Source organism: Neolamprologus multifasciatus, chromosome 19 (genome assembly GCF_963576455.1).
Source record: "Neolamprologus multifasciatus chromosome 19, fNeoMul1.2, whole genome shotgun sequence".
Classification (NCBI taxonomy): Eukaryota; Metazoa; Chordata; class Actinopteri; order Cichliformes; family Cichlidae; genus Neolamprologus; species Neolamprologus multifasciatus.
The window spans coordinates 26,755,721-26,772,807 of NC_140457.1; the positions used below are offsets into that span (position 1 = coordinate 26,755,721).

General features: G+C 42.4%; 1 protein-coding gene across 1 annotated transcript in view; it reads right to left on the reverse strand.

The window, feature by feature from the left end:
* Positions 1–17,087, reverse strand: part of sptbn5 (spectrin, beta, non-erythrocytic 5) — an 88,793-nt gene that overhangs the window by 50,573 nt on the left and 21,133 nt on the right. Inside the window, exons 22-45 of the mRNA XM_085143088.1 lie at positions 16,745–16,875; positions 16,240–16,491; positions 15,561–15,636; positions 14,979–15,190; positions 14,508–14,757; positions 14,210–14,349; positions 12,933–13,032; positions 12,593–12,763; positions 12,263–12,427; positions 11,145–11,234; positions 10,923–11,059; positions 10,330–10,516; positions 10,055–10,164; positions 8,770–8,860; positions 8,450–8,566; positions 8,144–8,301; positions 7,601–7,733; positions 7,341–7,486; positions 4,521–4,635; positions 2,181–2,291; positions 1,632–1,811; positions 1,235–1,438; positions 623–772; positions 433–537 (exon numbers count right to left, since the gene is read on the reverse strand). Coding sequence (XP_084999214.1) covers positions 433–537; positions 623–772; positions 1,235–1,438; positions 1,632–1,811; positions 2,181–2,291; positions 4,521–4,635; positions 7,341–7,486; positions 7,601–7,733; positions 8,144–8,301; positions 8,450–8,566; positions 8,770–8,860; positions 10,055–10,164; positions 10,330–10,516; positions 10,923–11,059; positions 11,145–11,234; positions 12,263–12,427; positions 12,593–12,763; positions 12,933–13,032; positions 14,210–14,349; positions 14,508–14,757; positions 14,979–15,190; positions 15,561–15,636; positions 16,240–16,491; positions 16,745–16,875 — 3,531 coding nt within the window. The remainder of the gene's footprint in view (positions 1–432; positions 538–622; positions 773–1,234; positions 1,439–1,631; positions 1,812–2,180; positions 2,292–4,520; positions 4,636–7,340; positions 7,487–7,600; positions 7,734–8,143; positions 8,302–8,449; positions 8,567–8,769; positions 8,861–10,054; positions 10,165–10,329; positions 10,517–10,922; positions 11,060–11,144; positions 11,235–12,262; positions 12,428–12,592; positions 12,764–12,932; positions 13,033–14,209; positions 14,350–14,507; positions 14,758–14,978; positions 15,191–15,560; positions 15,637–16,239; positions 16,492–16,744; positions 16,876–17,087) is intronic.

A 17,087-nucleotide genomic window follows, 5' to 3' on the forward strand; every position in this document is an offset into this window, starting at 1 on the left:
TTGTTCCTGAGTAAATCGGTTTGGCTAAGATTAAAGTTAGTTTTTACACAGCTGAATAAACGTCAAGCAGACAGCTGATTATCAGAAGTGTGAGATGCTCGAGAATATACTCCGGTGTCCCGTTATATTTTAGATAACAATGAGTTTATTAAACTTCACCGAAACAATCTGCAAATTTTATTAAAATTTAATAAAAATTGTCTTTATTTTTAGTTAGCACATACCTTAAACACTTAAAGCTGTAAGCTAATGATAGTTATATAGGAGCAGATGCTGCTAGTGGAATAAGCTGTATGTTTTACGTCCAATGGATGATGATCTGATTAGTCGACTAGTCGCAAAAATAATCGGTGACTAGTCGACTATCAAAACAATCGTTTGTGGCAGCCCTAACTGTAGAGGAAAGGACCAACCCACAGAAGGAGTACAGACCTTGTCCTCCTGCGAGCTGAGCAGCTTCTCAAAAGCTTCATGGCGTTTGATCAAACCTTCTGTCTCATCCACAGTATTTCCCAGAGTGCTGTTCTTCAGCAGGATCTGTGGAGACATGACAGAAGTTTTCACCATCAATGGTATCATTATTTTGCAGGGTTTTTTTCTTGAACGAATATAGCAGGTGTACCTCCTGTGAGTTGGACATCTTCTCCATGCTGTTGACGTCTCTGTAGAAGATCTGCTCCAGGTGAACAGTTTCTAACCAGCTCTGTTTCTTCTTCCAGTTCTCCTCCAGTTTTTCTCTCTCTGACTGGAGAGCGTCCATCTTCTCCAACACCTAAGAGAACCATCACCCAACAAAAAGTCTAATTTCTCTGACTAGACTGTGTCAATGTCTACCTTACAACAGTGAAAAACAAATTCAGATTCATCTCATCTTAAGGTTAAGCTCTTTTTTAAAGAGCTGTTATCCCTTGTTATCCCAGGACCCGAACCCGAAGTTCTTTCTATACTTATCAAACATGGACTTCATTAACAGGTAAATGGTAACCGTAACTTTATGATTATTTCTGAAATCAATCAGAATATGACTCTAGGCCACAACAGATGAGCTTAATGATTAAAGCCAGAGTATACCTGAGTATACTCAAGCTGATCTCCAGAGATGAGTTTGTTTCAGCATCTCAAATCCTTTCATGCACACAATGTGTTTTGGACAGTGCAGACTTTTCTTTCTTTTATTTTATAAGTGCCATATAGCTATCCCCAGAGTCTCCAAAATCTTACTTCTCCTCCTTACCTCCTTCTGGTTGCTTTTGTCCTGTGTCTGCAGCTCTTCTCCCATGTCCAGAGCTTGCTGGTAGGTTTCCTGTCTTGCCTCCATCTCAGCCCATAATTGCTGATGTTGAGCCAGCTGGAGGTCAGCGGTAGCCACATCACTGATGCTTTCCTCAACTGCCATTGCGCTGATCAGCTGGCTGCACCACAGGAAGTAGTCTTGCACCTGAAGAAGAAGAGTGGGGAAGATGACAGAAGTAAGCTCATTGTTGGGGACAAAATCCAAAAAGACAATATTCCCCTTATACCTAAATACACTTGAAAAACCTCCACAAAAAGATGCAAAACATCTACTGAACAACTCAAGGAAGTACTATTTTAGACTTTCAGACCTGCATCCTGTATCTATCTGTCCTCACCATGCTAAGGAATTGATATCGCTGGGAAGCCAGCTTGAGCTCCTCTTCTCTCTTCTCAGCAAGAAGTCGCAGCTCCTCCCACCGTTCCACCACCTCGTCCTGCACTTTCTGTAGGCGAACACTCAGTTCGGGCGTGCAAAGCTTCAGGATAGAGTCAACAGAGTCCAGCTGCTCTTGAAACTATAGAAATGAAAGAGATAAGATACATTAAGATGTCTCATTCCAGCCAATGGCACTTTGTCATTTTGTCAGACAGCATCTTCCACTCTGTCGTATTGAGCTCATCATCAGTGAGTACTGAACAGATTTTCCTTCTGCTACATTTCTGTAGTAATGATGTCAGAAATGGTGTTGTATGTATCACTGGGCAGCAAAATACATTCTGTGGGTTAGACTGACTGTGAACCACTTTAGAAATGCTCCCTAGCCTGTTAACAACCCATAAGAGACTGTTTCCATGGTGTTCTTTTCATTTAAGCTGAATCAGATGTTAAACATCTTTTCTTAACTATATGATGTCCTTGGTCAGCAGATTTAGCACTTTATCACCTGTTCCTCTGTGGTGGCAAGCTCAAGGAGCAGGGCCTCATGTTTCCTCAGCTGTGACATCACTCCATGCAAATCCTTTGCCACATCATCAGGGATGCTTTTGTGTCGCTCCTACAGAGAGAGACAGGAACAGAAGTTTTAAGTGTTGCACAGGGGACCATCAATAACATAATCAATAAAAAAACATTATCCCATAAAGTAGAAAATGACAGATGTGTAGTGTAACTGTGAAATAGGATTCAGCTGTGTCGAGTGGTTTTTAGTCTGTTAGCTACTAATAATCAACAGATACTGTATGTCTATCCTTGTGTTGCAACCATTCCATTTATTGATGTAGATTGATAACCAGACTTACTTGATGCTCACATTTCATGTGTAGTCTATGATCTGGACTTTTAATCTTCCTTCTGTTCTTTGTACTTCAGATACAATGACAAATAGATGAAGTGAAATTCTTTACAGCTGTGTCTATGTTGCTGGATGGGGTTTAGTTTTTGTACACCATAGCGTTTCTATAGATACAATCTCTTTTGCACCTTTCAAACTTTTACAGCTCCAGCTGTCAGCTCCCTCCCACCTCCATGTTTCTTGGCCTGTTCTCATTGTGGTTTACTGAGGCGGGGCTGTGCGTTGAATGACATATCCTGGTCAAAAATGACTCCAAGGTTCCTCACAGTGTTACTGGAGGGAAGGTAATGCCATTCAGAGTAAGAATCTGGTTAGATAACATATTTCTACGATTTTCAGGGCCGAGTACAATAACCTCAGTTTTATCTGAATTAAGAAGCAGAAAGTTAGCGGCCATCCAGGTCTTTATGTCTTTAAGACATTCCTGCAGTTTAACTAATTGGTGTGTGTTATCTGACTTCATGGACAGATAGAGCTGTGTGTCATCTGCATAGCAGTGAAGATGTATGCTATGTCTTCTAATGATGCTGCCTAGGGGAAGCATGTATAATGTAAACAGAATTGGTCCTAGCACTGAACCCTGTGGAACTCCATAATTAACCTCAGTGTGTGAAGAGGACTCTCCATTTACATGCACAAATTGGAGTCTATTAGATAGATATGATACAAACCACTGCAGTGCAATACCTGTAATACCTACAGCATGTTCTAATTGCTCTAATAGGATATTATGGTCAACAGTATCGAACGCTGCACTAAGGTCAAGAAGGACAAGCACAGAGATGAGTCCACTGTCAGAGGCCATAAGAAGATCATTTGTAACCTTCAATAAAGCTGTTTCTGTGCTGTGATGAGCTCTGAAACCTGACTGAAACTCTTCAAATAAACCATTCCTCTGCAGATGATCTGTTAGCTGTTTGACAACTACTCTTTCAAGGATGTTTGATATGAAAGGAAGGTTGGAGATTGGCTTATAATTAGCTAAGACTGCTGGGTCTAGAGATGGCTTTTTGAGTAAAGGTTTAACTGCAGCCACCTTGAAGGCCTGTGGTACATAGCCGATCATTAGAGATAGGTTGATCATATTTAAGATCGAAGAATTAATCAATGGCAGGACTTCTTTGAGCAGTTTTGTAGGAATGGGGTCTAAAAGACACGTTGATGGTTTGGAGGAAGTAATTATTGAAGTTAACTCAGAAAGATCAATTGGAGAAAAAGAGTCTAACTTAACATCAATGGTACTAAGAGTAGCTGTAGATAATATTACATCTGTGGGATGATTATTGGTAATTTTTTCTCTAATGATAAAAATTTTATTTGTGAAGAAGTTCATGAAGTCATCACTAGTTAACGTTAAAGGGATGGTTGGCTCAAAAGAGCTCTGACTTTTTGTCAGCCTGGCTACAGTGCTGAAGAGAAACCTGGGGTTGTTCTTATTTTCTTCAATCAGTGACGAATAGTAAGATGTTCTGGCTTTGCGGAGGGTTTTCTTATAAAGCAACAAACTATTTCTGCAGGCTAAATGATGATCCTCTAAATTTGTGACACGCCATTTCCTCTCCAGATTACGAGTCATCTGCTTTAGGGTACGTGTTTGAGAATTCCATCTATAGATGTACACTTTATCTCCCATCTTTCACAGATAATCCTAAAACCAAATCAGAATGTCTTATTTTCTATAATAATTTAGGGGAGGACAACCAGTCCCCTTCCTCTTATTAACAGTTCTTCATTGTTCTGAACTGAACTGAACTGAACTGAACTGAACGAGCGTGCTTCTGATGGGTGTGCTGTCTTCCATCTTCCATTTTATATTTCCATATTTCAATGCCATAATCCATTCATGGGATCTGATGTCTTCAAAGTAATTAGATCTAAACCCAGCTGACATGTCTAGGAGTCAGACAGCAGTTTCTACATGAACATAGCTACCTGGATGAGAGTTAGCGCATCACTCAGGTCTTGGTAAAAGTGGTGACATTCCTCAGCTTTCTGTAGCTGATCCTGACGCTCCTTGGCCAAGCTTTTCAAATCTTCCCAGGATGCACTGCAGAAACATAAATATCAAAACTAACATAAGGATGACAAAGAGCGATTCAAAGGACCCCTATGAGCAGAAGATCGAGGGAACAGTTCACCCTTCCCGGGATAGGGTTACCAGGCCAGGGCAGAGTGCCCGAGGGCAAGTGTCTTAGCCCTGGCCTGGCCAGGAAAAAGGGATATGGGCCCACCACCCGCCAGAGGCACCGTAGGGTCGGGTGCAAATGTGTGTTGGGTGGCGGCCAGGAGCAGAGGCCCTGGTGGACCGATCCCAGTCTACCGAGACTAGCGATTGGGACATGGCATGTCACCTCTCTGGTGGGAAAGGAGCCTGAGTTATGTGTGAGGTACCAGCTAGATATAGTCAGGCTCATCTCAACACATAGCTTGGGCCCTGGAACCAGGCCAGGGCCCCGATCTGAACCCAAGTGGTGTTTTGTTACTGGATTTCTGTGCAAATCACAGTTTGCCCATAACAAACACCATGTTCGAACATTAGGGTGTTCATAAGTGCACATGTCATCAGGACACTCTAGGCCGCAGGTCAGTGATTGATTTTGTAAACGTATCATCAGACCTGCAGTCATATTTTCTGGACACAAGAGAGGGGCTGAGCTGTCAACTGACCACCAACTGGTGGGGGGTCTGCTGAGAACGCCTGAGGCCCCAGTCCGCGAGATCTTCAACTCACACCTCCGGCAGAGCTTCAGCAGCATTCCAAGAGATACCGTGGACATTGAGTCGGAATGAACCATGTTCAGCACCTCCATTGCCCAAGCTGTGGCTGAGGTGTGGCCGCAATATGGTTGGTGCCTGTCGTGGTTTCAACCCCTCAACCGAATGATGGACCACCAAAGGTGAGGAGAGCCACCAGGCTTAAGGAGTCCTATTGGGTTTGGTTAGCATGTGGGACTTTGGACCCAGCTGATAGGTACAGAGAGGCCAACTTGTGCAGTAGCTGAAGCAAAAACTTAGATGTAGGAGCCGTTCAGAGAGCCTGTCACGGTGAATAGAATGAGCTGGGTGGAGAATAATAAAGGAGGATCCAAGTGCAGGCACTTGTGGAGGTGTGAAGGAGGTTTATTGTAATAATAAAACACAAGTAGAAAACGGCAAACAATACTGGGAAAAAAAAATAAACTATTAAACATGAACACAAACAAGGGTGAGCAGAGGCACATGAAGGTTGATAGCAGGGGGACACACGCAGTTGATACACAGGAGATTAACAGGAGATTAAAAGACAGACCAGTGACTACAACATAAGAAGGCACGACTCAAATACACACAGAAGAACACAGGGAGATTACACACAGGTGGGGAACACAGCTGCAAGTAATTGACGAGACAAGGGAGGCAAAACTGAATACACTCACATAAGACATGGACCTTCACAATAAAACAGGAAACAAGAAACAACTACACAAAGACGCAGACTAGACAGAGAACTAAACCTACACTAAACATGAGACACAAACCTAAGAACTAATCCCTCACCAAGAATAACTGAAACATACTAAATAATAGTAATAATACTAATAATCATCATCATCATCATCTAAGCCTGACAAGAGATCAAAAAAATAACCAAAAATACAAAATCAAACCAAAAAATAAGAAACCCAAAATGCTGGGTCAAAATGACCCAGAACTGTGACAGAGCCCATGGAGAAAGACTTCTAGACAGCCTAGAAGACGTTCTGGCAAACCCTAAGGCTCAGGAGGAGAAAGCAGTGCTCTACCTGCACTTCAGCTGAAAACATTGTCTGCTGATGGAAGGAATACTTCGAGGACCTCCTTAATCCCACTGGCATGGAGGAAGCAGATTCTGGGGATGAGAACCTCCTGGGGTGAGGTCACTGAGGCAGTTAAACAACTCCTTGGTGGCAGGGCCCCTGCTCTGGATGTTGTAGGGCTGTCTTGGTTGACACGCCTCTACAATGTTTCTTGGAGATCAGGGGCGGTACCTATGGATTGGCAGACCACGGTGGTAGTTCCTATCTTTAAGATGGAAACCAGAGGGTGTGTTCCAACTATAAGGGGATCACACTCCTCAGCCTCCCTGGGAAAGTCTATATCAGGGTGCTGGAAAGAAGAGTCTGTCCATTAGTGGAACCTCGGATAAAGGAGGAATAATGCAATTTTCGTCCTGGTCAATGAACACTGGACCAGCTCTTTATCCTCTCGAGGATAATTGAGGGTGCATGGGAGTTTGCCCAACCAGTCTACATGTGTTTTGTAGACTTGTCCTGTGGGGTGTCTGGCCCATTGCTATGGGCCATTCGATCCTTATACAACGATTGCAAGAGCTTGGACCGCATATCTGGCCATAAGTCAGACTCGTTTCCAGTGGGTGATGGAATCTGCCAGGGCTGCTCTTTGTCACCGATTCTGTTCATATTTTTTATGGACAGAATTTCTAAGCGTAGACAAGTGGCATAAGGCTTCCACTTGGGTGGTCCCCTTGGTGTTCCCCCAGACAAGCTGGAGGAGGTGCCCAGGGAGAGGGAGGTCTGGGCTTCTCTGCTTAGACTGCTGCCCCCACAACCCAACCCCGGATAAGCGGAAGAAGATGAATGGATGGATGGACACAGGTAAAAACTGCTTACTGAAACGCAAAACCAACAATTTCAGCATTTAAGACAAACAAGAAAAGGAATAGGATGCCTCACAGATAAAATAACTGACTCACTACTGTGGCTGTGTGATTACCTAAGCTGCTGCAGAGTGTCTTTGATTGCCGAGCTCTGTGGGTGTTTGTTGTGGATCAGCTGAACAGCCAGGTTTCTGCAGTTCTGTAGTCTCTCCTCGCCAACCTCCAGCTTCTTCAGGAAGCCTTCAAACTTCCCTCGAACCAACTGCAAGCATAATCCACAGACACACAACTCTACAGCTACCTTCAGCCTCCAAAAAAAAATTAATTCAAACACACTAGAATTAATATTTACAATCATTGTGCAATGAAATGTAACCTGAACATGCTGATAATCATTGCCCAGGTCCTGAGACTCAGCTGTTTGTCTCTGCTGGTTCATCCAGTCCTCCATCTCTGAAGACTCTCGCCTGAATTCATGGAGCTGAAGGACCTCCTTCAGCTTCTGACCCCTAACAGGAGACATTAGGGTGGTCAGTCACACAGGTACACAGACGCAATAAAAAAGCCAACAATAAAACCGGTAAGTCAGACACAGATCATCTGAACTAATATCATTTTGTTTGGAGAAAAATGATATAAATCACCTAGAAGCAGGTCAGGATATTAAAGATCAGCACTTTACTGTATGTCTTTCTCTCTGTCACATACGTATGTTTTTTCTACATTTTTTGTAATTAACAACTGGCTTATGTAAATATTGCACTTTTTCCAAACAAAAAAAGGGAAAAAAAAAGAAAAAACATAATAAATAGATAAACAAACAACAATTAGGAAAAATATCACGAAAGAGAGAGACTCAAACAACAATCTGTGAGAGAAAAGCAGAGAAAGTAATCCAACAATATGAGTGTGTGCTCACCTGAGTCCAGCCTGGTGCTGCAGCTGCTGGTTCAGGCTGCTGATTCGACTGTAGGGTCTGCTGAGCTCCTCCAGGCCCCAGTTCTGAATGGCCTGCTCTACCTGGTCTCCTAATGCCTCTACTTCAGCTTCCAACACCTCCAGTTGTCCTTCCAGCACCTGCACGAACACAAGGACACCGTTTACTGATTCTGTTGTTGTACAATCTGCACGCTGTTCTTTGATTTCTTCGTCAGGAATCGATAGGGGAATCATATGAGGTCCTTTTCCGACTAAGCAAAGTGTACACAGTGAGTGTGTGATATACCTGGTGTTTAGTAATCAGGCTTTGTGTGGCCAGCTGGTTTTTGCCATAGTCGTCGATGTTCACCAGACTTAGCATCTCTGCGAGTCTGGACTCCAGCTCTGAGCAGTCCAACAGCAGCTAGAGATGAGGCACACACAGAAAATGTAGCAGTTTATGTTTTGTTTTGGTTGGGTTTAGCATAAAATACTTCAAAATTTAACTCTAAATGACCAGTTAGACAGCTGCAGAACTAAGTGCCTTACTTAAAGGTATTTTGATGATGGAGTGTCAGTATCAGACTTTCACTTCCCTCCAATATAAAATATCCTTGTCCATCTCACCTGTTCTCTGCTAATAGCCTTGCTGAGGTGAGCTGCTCTCTTTTTGCAGGCATCCTCAAGCTCCTCCCACTCTGTATTGAGGTGGTCGCACCTGCAAAACAGCAGAAATTTACACTGCTCCATAAAGCCAGAACACATTTGGTCCAAACTGAGACCGTACTTATTACAGATCACTTGAACAGTACAGACAAATACCATCTCAAAGTTGTGTCAAGTGCCCAGCTATATAACATAACCCCTCCCAACAGGCTTTTTATGTCAAGGTCCTGAGTCTGAGGACTCGGTGTTTTGTGTTTCTTTATATTCTTCAATATTCTTGTTTGTTCTGCCTTGTCTTTTGTTTAGGTTTGCTATGTGTCAGTGTGTTTGTTTCATGCCTGCCTGTGTTCCCTCTGTCTGTCCATGCTTCTCTGTGTCTGTTAGTTTCCTGTTTTATTCTGAAAGTTCATGTCTCATGTCAATATGTTCAGTTTTACCTTTCTCCTGTCTCGTTAGCCTAATTTCTCCCAGCTGTGTCTCCCTCCTGTTGTCCATTTCCTAATTACTCCCCTGTGTATTTAAGCCCTGTGTTTTCCTGTGCTCCCTGTCGCGTCGTACCCTCAACTTGCTGTGTGTTTGTAATGTCCAGTCCTCCAGCACCTCGATTTAGAGTTTTATTTTGCTTTTGTAAGTTTTATTTTGTGAATCATTCCTCCAGCAATAAAGCTGTGTTTTCAGTTTATTCCCGTCTCCCAGAGTCCTGCAATTTTGGGTCCACCACTTCTGCTTGCCTGCCACACAGCCAACCATGACATTTTATTTATAAAAATTATGAAACATTTGCGTACATTGGAGCCAATGGCATCTTTGCAGTCTAAAAATCAAAAATCCTACATTTAGAGAAAGGACCAGTTTCTCTCAAGGAATTGGTCGTTTTAATGTCATTAGCTAAATTTATTCCTTCAGATCAGTGTGCTGGGTTTTGAAAACAATCCCATCTTTACATCAGTGTTAGGCCTCAAAGACAGGAGTGATTACCAAGCTATTTGGACAAAGTCATTCAATGGTGTCAATTTTGTTCTCATTATTTGGTGGACTAAGGTAATGTGTTTGATAATGTTTTATCAATTTTATTATATTATAACTTATTCTTTAACAAACCAATTTCCTTGTCTAAGTAAATGCTTATTTTGTGATGGTTTCTAGTTTTAATGCATTTTATAAGCAATGTCAGCGTAAGATAGATTCACTACAATGCACCAATGCACATGAAACTTTTTTTTGATGACAAAAAAAACAACCACACCTCTGCAGCACCTCCTCTCTTTCTGACTTGTTGGATTTGGCTAGGCTGCGCCCTTTCTTCAGAATGTGGTTCAGGTGTTTTCTATGTGCATTCACTTCGGCCTGCAGCTCCTGGGTTAACGCACGAGTACATGAGCAAATGTTAAGTAAAACACAGCCCTGTAAATGTGTCAAATCACTTGAGTCCATTGTAATTCCAACTGAGCTCTCAGCTCAGTTAACAAATGAAGGAAAAGGGGAGGTTTTATAGATAAAGAACTGCAACCCAGCTCGTGCCTTGTGTTTCTGCATGAGGCTGAGGGCCCCAGCCAGAGATTTGTCGTATCCTGTAGATCCAGAGGCAGGAACATGCTCAGAGATCCAGTTGAGCTCAAGATCCACATCATGATAAAATCCAAACAGCACCACAGATGCCTCCAGTTGTGCTCGACGCTCGTCCAGAGGTTTCTGCAGGGACTTGAATCTGCCACACAGAGGTTATAAAGTCAAGATGATGATAGCCTAAAGTGAGCACTGGACTATATTTATGTTATTACTTTTTAATTACACACAGAATAAAATACCCCAAAGGAGACAATGACAGATAAAACCTGAAGTGACATAGGAAATTGTATTCTATGTATCTGTGTCTGTGTCTTTCAGATTTTGTCTCTGTGTGAGCGTCCTTGTCATCCACTTTTATTTTTGTTGTTATTTTGCCTTTTGTCATTTTACTTCAACTGATCGTTTTCTTAGCTGAGACACCCTGACCTGATCTTGTTTGTACACCTTTCTTTTCTTCACCATGCACTTGGTTTTATATGCACTGAAGTTACTCTAAATGCAATAAATGCAAATATCTATTTGTTCGAAGATTCAAAGTAACTTACAAAGTGAGATAGGCGTCTGTCTCCTGGAGGATCCTTTGAGAGTCAAAGTGGTTGGAAGCGAGGTGTTTGGCCCTGCTCACAATAGAGTTGATCTTCTCTGCCAGTTCCTTGGCCTCCTGCTCCAGCTGCTGATGCTCCTGCATGAGCACACACACACAAAGTACTCACTGATGTCTAACTGTAAAACACAGAGTCATTAAATCAATCCAGGCCTGTCCTCACCTTCAGCAACTGTCGACTGGAGCGCAGGTCGTGACCTTTGGCAGCATTGTTTAGCATCCACTGGATGGCCTCAATCTTCAGCTTGGCATCCTGAGGAGGAAAAGAACAAGATTTTTCTGAGAATGGAGCTCTGTTTGGACAGCAACTACTTCTCCTGGGAAGGATGGTCTTTAATTTTTTACTCCAGCTGACCTCTAAAATTAGTGTAAATTTAAATTTGGCCAGAAACTATGAACTGTATATAAAAGACAGGGGTCAGTTATAGTGTCACCTAAAGGCTAGTGAAGGCTCAAAGTTAAGCTGTGTTCTTCTTGCTTTTTTGGGAGCCAGTAGTGAGCATATTTGAGGCGTACAAGAGGCTGGGGTGAAAGGTTATCAATTAATGCAGGTAGGCTAGGTTAGCAAACTGCATTCATAGATATAAGATAAGATAAGATAAGATGACCTTTATTAGTCCCACAGGTGGGAAATTTGTTTTGTTACAGCAAAAGTGCAAAGTTATGTAGCAGAAATTAGAAAACACTGGAATGCAATAAAATACAATAGAATAAAATAGAATAGAATAATATATACAATAGAATAAAATAGAAATACAAATACTATATACAACTGAGTAGGAAAATACAAAAATACAACTTCGTCAGAAGAAGAATTGCACATATAGCAGTCTTATTGCACATGTGTGGGTTTGTGTGTTTGATCAGCTGCAAAAGTCTTTATTGTGGAATCTGACAGCAGTGGGGAGGAAAGACCTGCGAAATCCCTGCGAAATCTCTCCGTCCCACACCGTGGGCGCCGCAGTCTCCCACTGAAGGAACTGCTCAGGGGTGGGAGTGGGAGATGTTGTCCAACAGGGATGACAGCTTAGCCACCATTCTCCTGTCACTCACCACCTCCACTGGGTCCAGAGGGCATCCCAGAACAGAGCTTGTGCTAATTAACTAATTAACTAGCATTAATAAATGCTACAATCTCACAAATCAAGACTGAAGTACAAACTTCTTGGATGGGCTACACATTATTTGTCTGGTAATTTCCTCAAAAAGCCATAAAAGGCACCAACATCCCTGAACTGGACCACACAAACGTCTTATCCAGTTTCTCCATCAGTAGTTTACCTGCAAAAGCTCCATCAGCTGCTCCTGCTGCCCCGCCTGTCTCAGCCTGTCCCCCCTGTCAGCCATCTTGTCTTGTAGTCTTTTCCACCGACTCGTGAGCTGAGAAGACTTCCTGCTGATGCTCTGACTGTTGTAGTGCTCTTCAGCAATCATCTCCTCTCCCAGCTTATCACAAACACACACATATGTACTGAAGGTGACATCTCACCAAAGTGCAAGTCGTCTTTTCAATATATGCAACTGTGCACGTGTTGCCAGAGTCACTGTCAAACACTTGTTGTTTCCTCTACAGAAGTCATCATGCTGGGTGAAAAGTTCGAGGTGTTTTACCTGAACAAGTCTATCCAACCAGACTTGGTTGGCCTGCATCTCCTTCTCAGCCGCTTCATGTTTCTTCAGCTTCCAGAGGATGTTTGTGGGGTCTCGGTAGGACTCGTCCTCTGCCACCTTAAACTTCTCCTCCATCCACAACAGCAGCTCATCCGCATCTCTGTGGAACTCCTGCCACACGAAACACCAGGCAAATTCACCCTTATAATTATTATTAAAGAACTTATAACATTCATCTGAGCGTTCACCTGTAGATATTAGGATCAGTGCAGGTAGTTGACACAATAAACAACATAAAGTAAAGTATGTTTTCTTGTTTTTAGCATTTTGACAATAGTACCTGGTATTTCTTGGAGTCCAGCAGTAGGTTCCTCCTCTTCCTGCAGCTCTCTTTCAGCCTCCTGTTGGCTTTTTGGATGCTCCTGCTCCGTTCCTTAATGCTGTAAGATAAACATTGAGGTTTTAAAGATTGGTGACACAGTTTATTGTAAGGTTATTGACTTGAACATATTGGTTGTTAGAGGGACAATTTAACTAATTGAAGATGATGATTTGCATGACCCCTCATAGGCCATCCATTTGCTTCCGCTTATCCTTTTCAGGGTCGCGTGGGGCGCTGGAGCCTATCCCAGCTGTCATAGGGCGAGAGGCGGGGTACACCCTTGACAGGTCGCCAGTCTGTCGCAGGGCCAACACACAGAGACAGACAACCATTCACACTCACATTCACTCGCACATTCACACCTAGTGGCAATTTGGATTATCCAATTAACCTATCCCCACAAGCTGCATGTCTTTGGACATGCAGCTTGGGAGGAAGCCGGAGTACCCGGAGGGAACCCACACAAACACGGGGAGAACATGCAAACTCCACACAGAAAGACCCCGGCCTGATGGTGGAATTGAACTCAGGACCTTCTTGCTGTGCGGCAACAGTGCTAACCACCGTGCCACCGTGCTGCCCGCCCCTCACAAGCCATTTAATCAAAGTAGCAGAGATGGTATACATGTGGTGTTGTAATTTATTTGACAGCTAGATGGCATGGTTTCATGTCGTATGGAAAAGAAACAGCCTTGGTGCTCTGCAAACTGTGTGCATACTGCATCAAAGCTTTCCTGTTAGGTTGAAGTAGCAAGCAGATGAGCTTTAATTATCTTAGATTTGCATTATGCTAATTTTGCAGTGATGTGTGTTCTACTTTTTTACAATTTACAAACAGAGTGATAGTACCCAATTCATAGAACCAATTCTATTTATCCCTAACTTCTTCTACTCGTATTTCTTTATGACCTCAGAAATTATATCCCCAGTTTGGTAAACTCAGGTATAGAGATCAGGCTGTGAGCACAGCAGTCCCACCCACCCTGTTAAAACCTTCTGTATGCTGGGAACAGTCCATGAGAAGAAAATTGGCATAAAGGGAACTAAATCAGCTTGCTTACATGGATGAATGTAGGGACTATGCCATGGCTCAGTATATGATAAATACGTTTAAGATTAGGCAAAGAAGGATTATTTTTAAAAGCAAAATATGCAAAGCTACTCCAGTACAGCATAAGAATTAAATTATGGAGTTGACAGCCCACTTTATGGAACAATTTCTGCTGTTTTCTTACTGTTTCGAAGCAAAGTGCTGCTGGTCGATAAGCTCCTTGCTGCGCTCAGCGAATTTATCCACTCTTTGATCCAAAGCCATAAGAAGACTTTCAAGTTCATCTTGTCGCCCCAGTAGACTGTGCACACTGTCTACTGAGTCCTGCATCAATAAATGGTAATCATTATTTTGACATTTTTATGATAGAACATCCTATTTATAATCTTTACTTATAGCAATTTCTTATTTAGGATTCAAATTTAATGGTAACATTTCAAGGAGCTAGACCATGTAAAAAGGTGAGAAATGAGCACCCTCACCCCAAGATCTTGGACTTTTAGTCGGGCTTCATGTCCAGACAATGCTGCTTCAATCCGGTCTCCCTCTTGGTTCAGCCTCTGGAGCTCCACACCCTGCTCCAAATGCTGCTTTCTGCTAGCCCACAGCGTCTCCAGCCTACTCCTTTCAGCACTGAGATTATCAAGGATTTGTTGGATGTCAACACCGCCTATTTTCCCATTGGATGATCCCTGCAGCAGAGATTTCCCTAAGTTCTCCATTTCCTTCAGCCTGGCAAAAACACACACAGTGGGAGAGACACAGTCCACTTAAATGATGATGTCCATGAGCCAATCTTCTCAATCCCTTTGTCAGAAGGGAATAGAAATTTAAAGATTTAAATTTAATGACGCTGCAAATTTAATTTATTTCGAATTAAATAGAATTAACTGAATGCAATTCAATGAATGGAACAATGACACACCAAGCACTGAATGCACAGTTTCTGCTACCTGCTCCTCTGTGTCTCCATTTCTAGTTGCAGCTCCTGGTGTTGCTCCAGCAGCGTGACAGCCGAGGCCACATCGCTCGCTGTCTCCTCCTGCAGGAGCCGTTCCTGAACTGAACCCCCCCAGCGCTCTAGCTCCTTGGCCTCCTGCTGGAAACTTTGCAGCCTGCGGGCCTCCTCCAGTTGGTGCTGTCTGTCTGATGCTTGACATTTCACCTGTACAAAAATGTATTTTTTTTAGTTTGTAGTTTTATTTTAGATTTTTCTACTCAAAACATTTAATAATAATATAAGAATAATAAAACAGTAACAGCCTCTGAGTCTGTGTTCATCAGAATATCAAACCTAATTATAATGACCCAAACGCTGTACCTTTTCAGTCTTATACCACCTGCTTTGTACATACAAAAAATAAGAGCTCTTCACTTTTATAGATAAAAGAATGATGTCGAGTATGTCAGTGTCAATGCAAATCAACACGACATGTTGCAAGCACAAAAGAAATGTTCTGTAGGAACACAGACTGAAGTTTAAACACCTTCACTCTACACTCCACTCAGTCTAAAACAAAGAAGGAAAATGTCACCTGATCCAGCAGAGCCTCCAAACCTCGAACCTCCTCCATAATGGCCGCACTCTCTGCCGGACTGCAGTCCTGCTTCCTGTAACACAGGATGTGAGCAAATTGAGTGGAGATGAATGGAGATGTACTCCACCGTGAAGTTTCTTTAGAAAAAACACTTTTAGCTAGAAGTTCATGTAAAGTGTTTTAACTTTGAAACCTTTCAGACTAATGCAGCTCTGTATTATTCGTAATGTAAAGTAAGATACCATTATCATCTGTAATAGATATTTGGAGAGCGGTGAACACATGAACACATCAAAGCCCATGTACCAAGGTACAGACCAGTGTGGGCCAATCCATGAGCCCATTCATGTGAAAGTAATTCACATAACTATTCTCAGGAAAACTGCAGCTACCTTGCTTTCTTCAGTGTCACATCTATGGCTCTTTTAATTTCCTTTATATACATATATCACATCACTGACGAATCATTATGAACATCAAATACAAAACAACAATGACTTATTTCTATCAAATTACAACATACATTTCTAAAATGATTATTATTGATTAATTGATTGATTGGTTGCTTAACATATTTGTAACCATCAATTACTTTTAAAGTGTTTTTGATTAAATTAAGTACTACTGAGACAACTGCAGAACACCTCAACATCCCACAGACTATATCAGACCATACATCTTTGCAACGCTCTTCAGGTAAGCAATCTTCCCCTCAAGGATCTTGATGTCTCTAAGGGCCCGAATCTGGTTCTTCTCCCCAGCAAGCAGAGTGAAGGGGGTGCAGCCCATGTCCACTTCGTCAAACTGGGACAGCTCACCCTGCAGCTGAGCTTTAGCCTCCTCGCAGCTATGCAGGAAGGACTGCACATCTGCCGTACTCAGCAGCTCCTTTCCTTTGTCATCCTTCAGCTGCTGAATCCGATCCCACCTGCAACACACCAAGAACCCAGAATTATCACACAGTTGTCACACAGTCATCAGGAGCCTTTGGCGCACCAAAACTGTCCAAAATGCTGTCCTGCCCAGGCACTTTATTATAGCATGTTGCTATAATAGCAAGCCGTTGTTACTGGGTCCTTCACTGTTGTCATTTTAATAACAGTAACAATGAGACATCACTTTTTCACAGGATCTAGTTTGTGTCCTTGTGCTGATTTGAGTGATTTGGACTTTTTTTGCACCTTTTGGAAACACTCCTCTTTCTGGATCGGATTTCTTTCTGTTTACTGTGCTGGCTCTTCACCAGCTCATCTGCCATTTTGATGATATCGTCCAGCTGACCTCGTCCGCTCGCTAACTCAGTCAGAAAGTTCTAAAACAGAAAGTCAAGGGTGAGTCAAAGTATTCAGATATTTTATGAGTTTGTCTGAGTTTATTCTGAAGAAGTGAAAATAAAAAAATCAGGCCTCTTAAATATGTCCAAAAGTCAGAAAAAATCTCAAATTAATCATTTAAAAAAGCATCAAAAAAAGTTGTTTGGGTGAAAATCACTGAAACGAGAGATTGATGCTACAGAAGAAAATC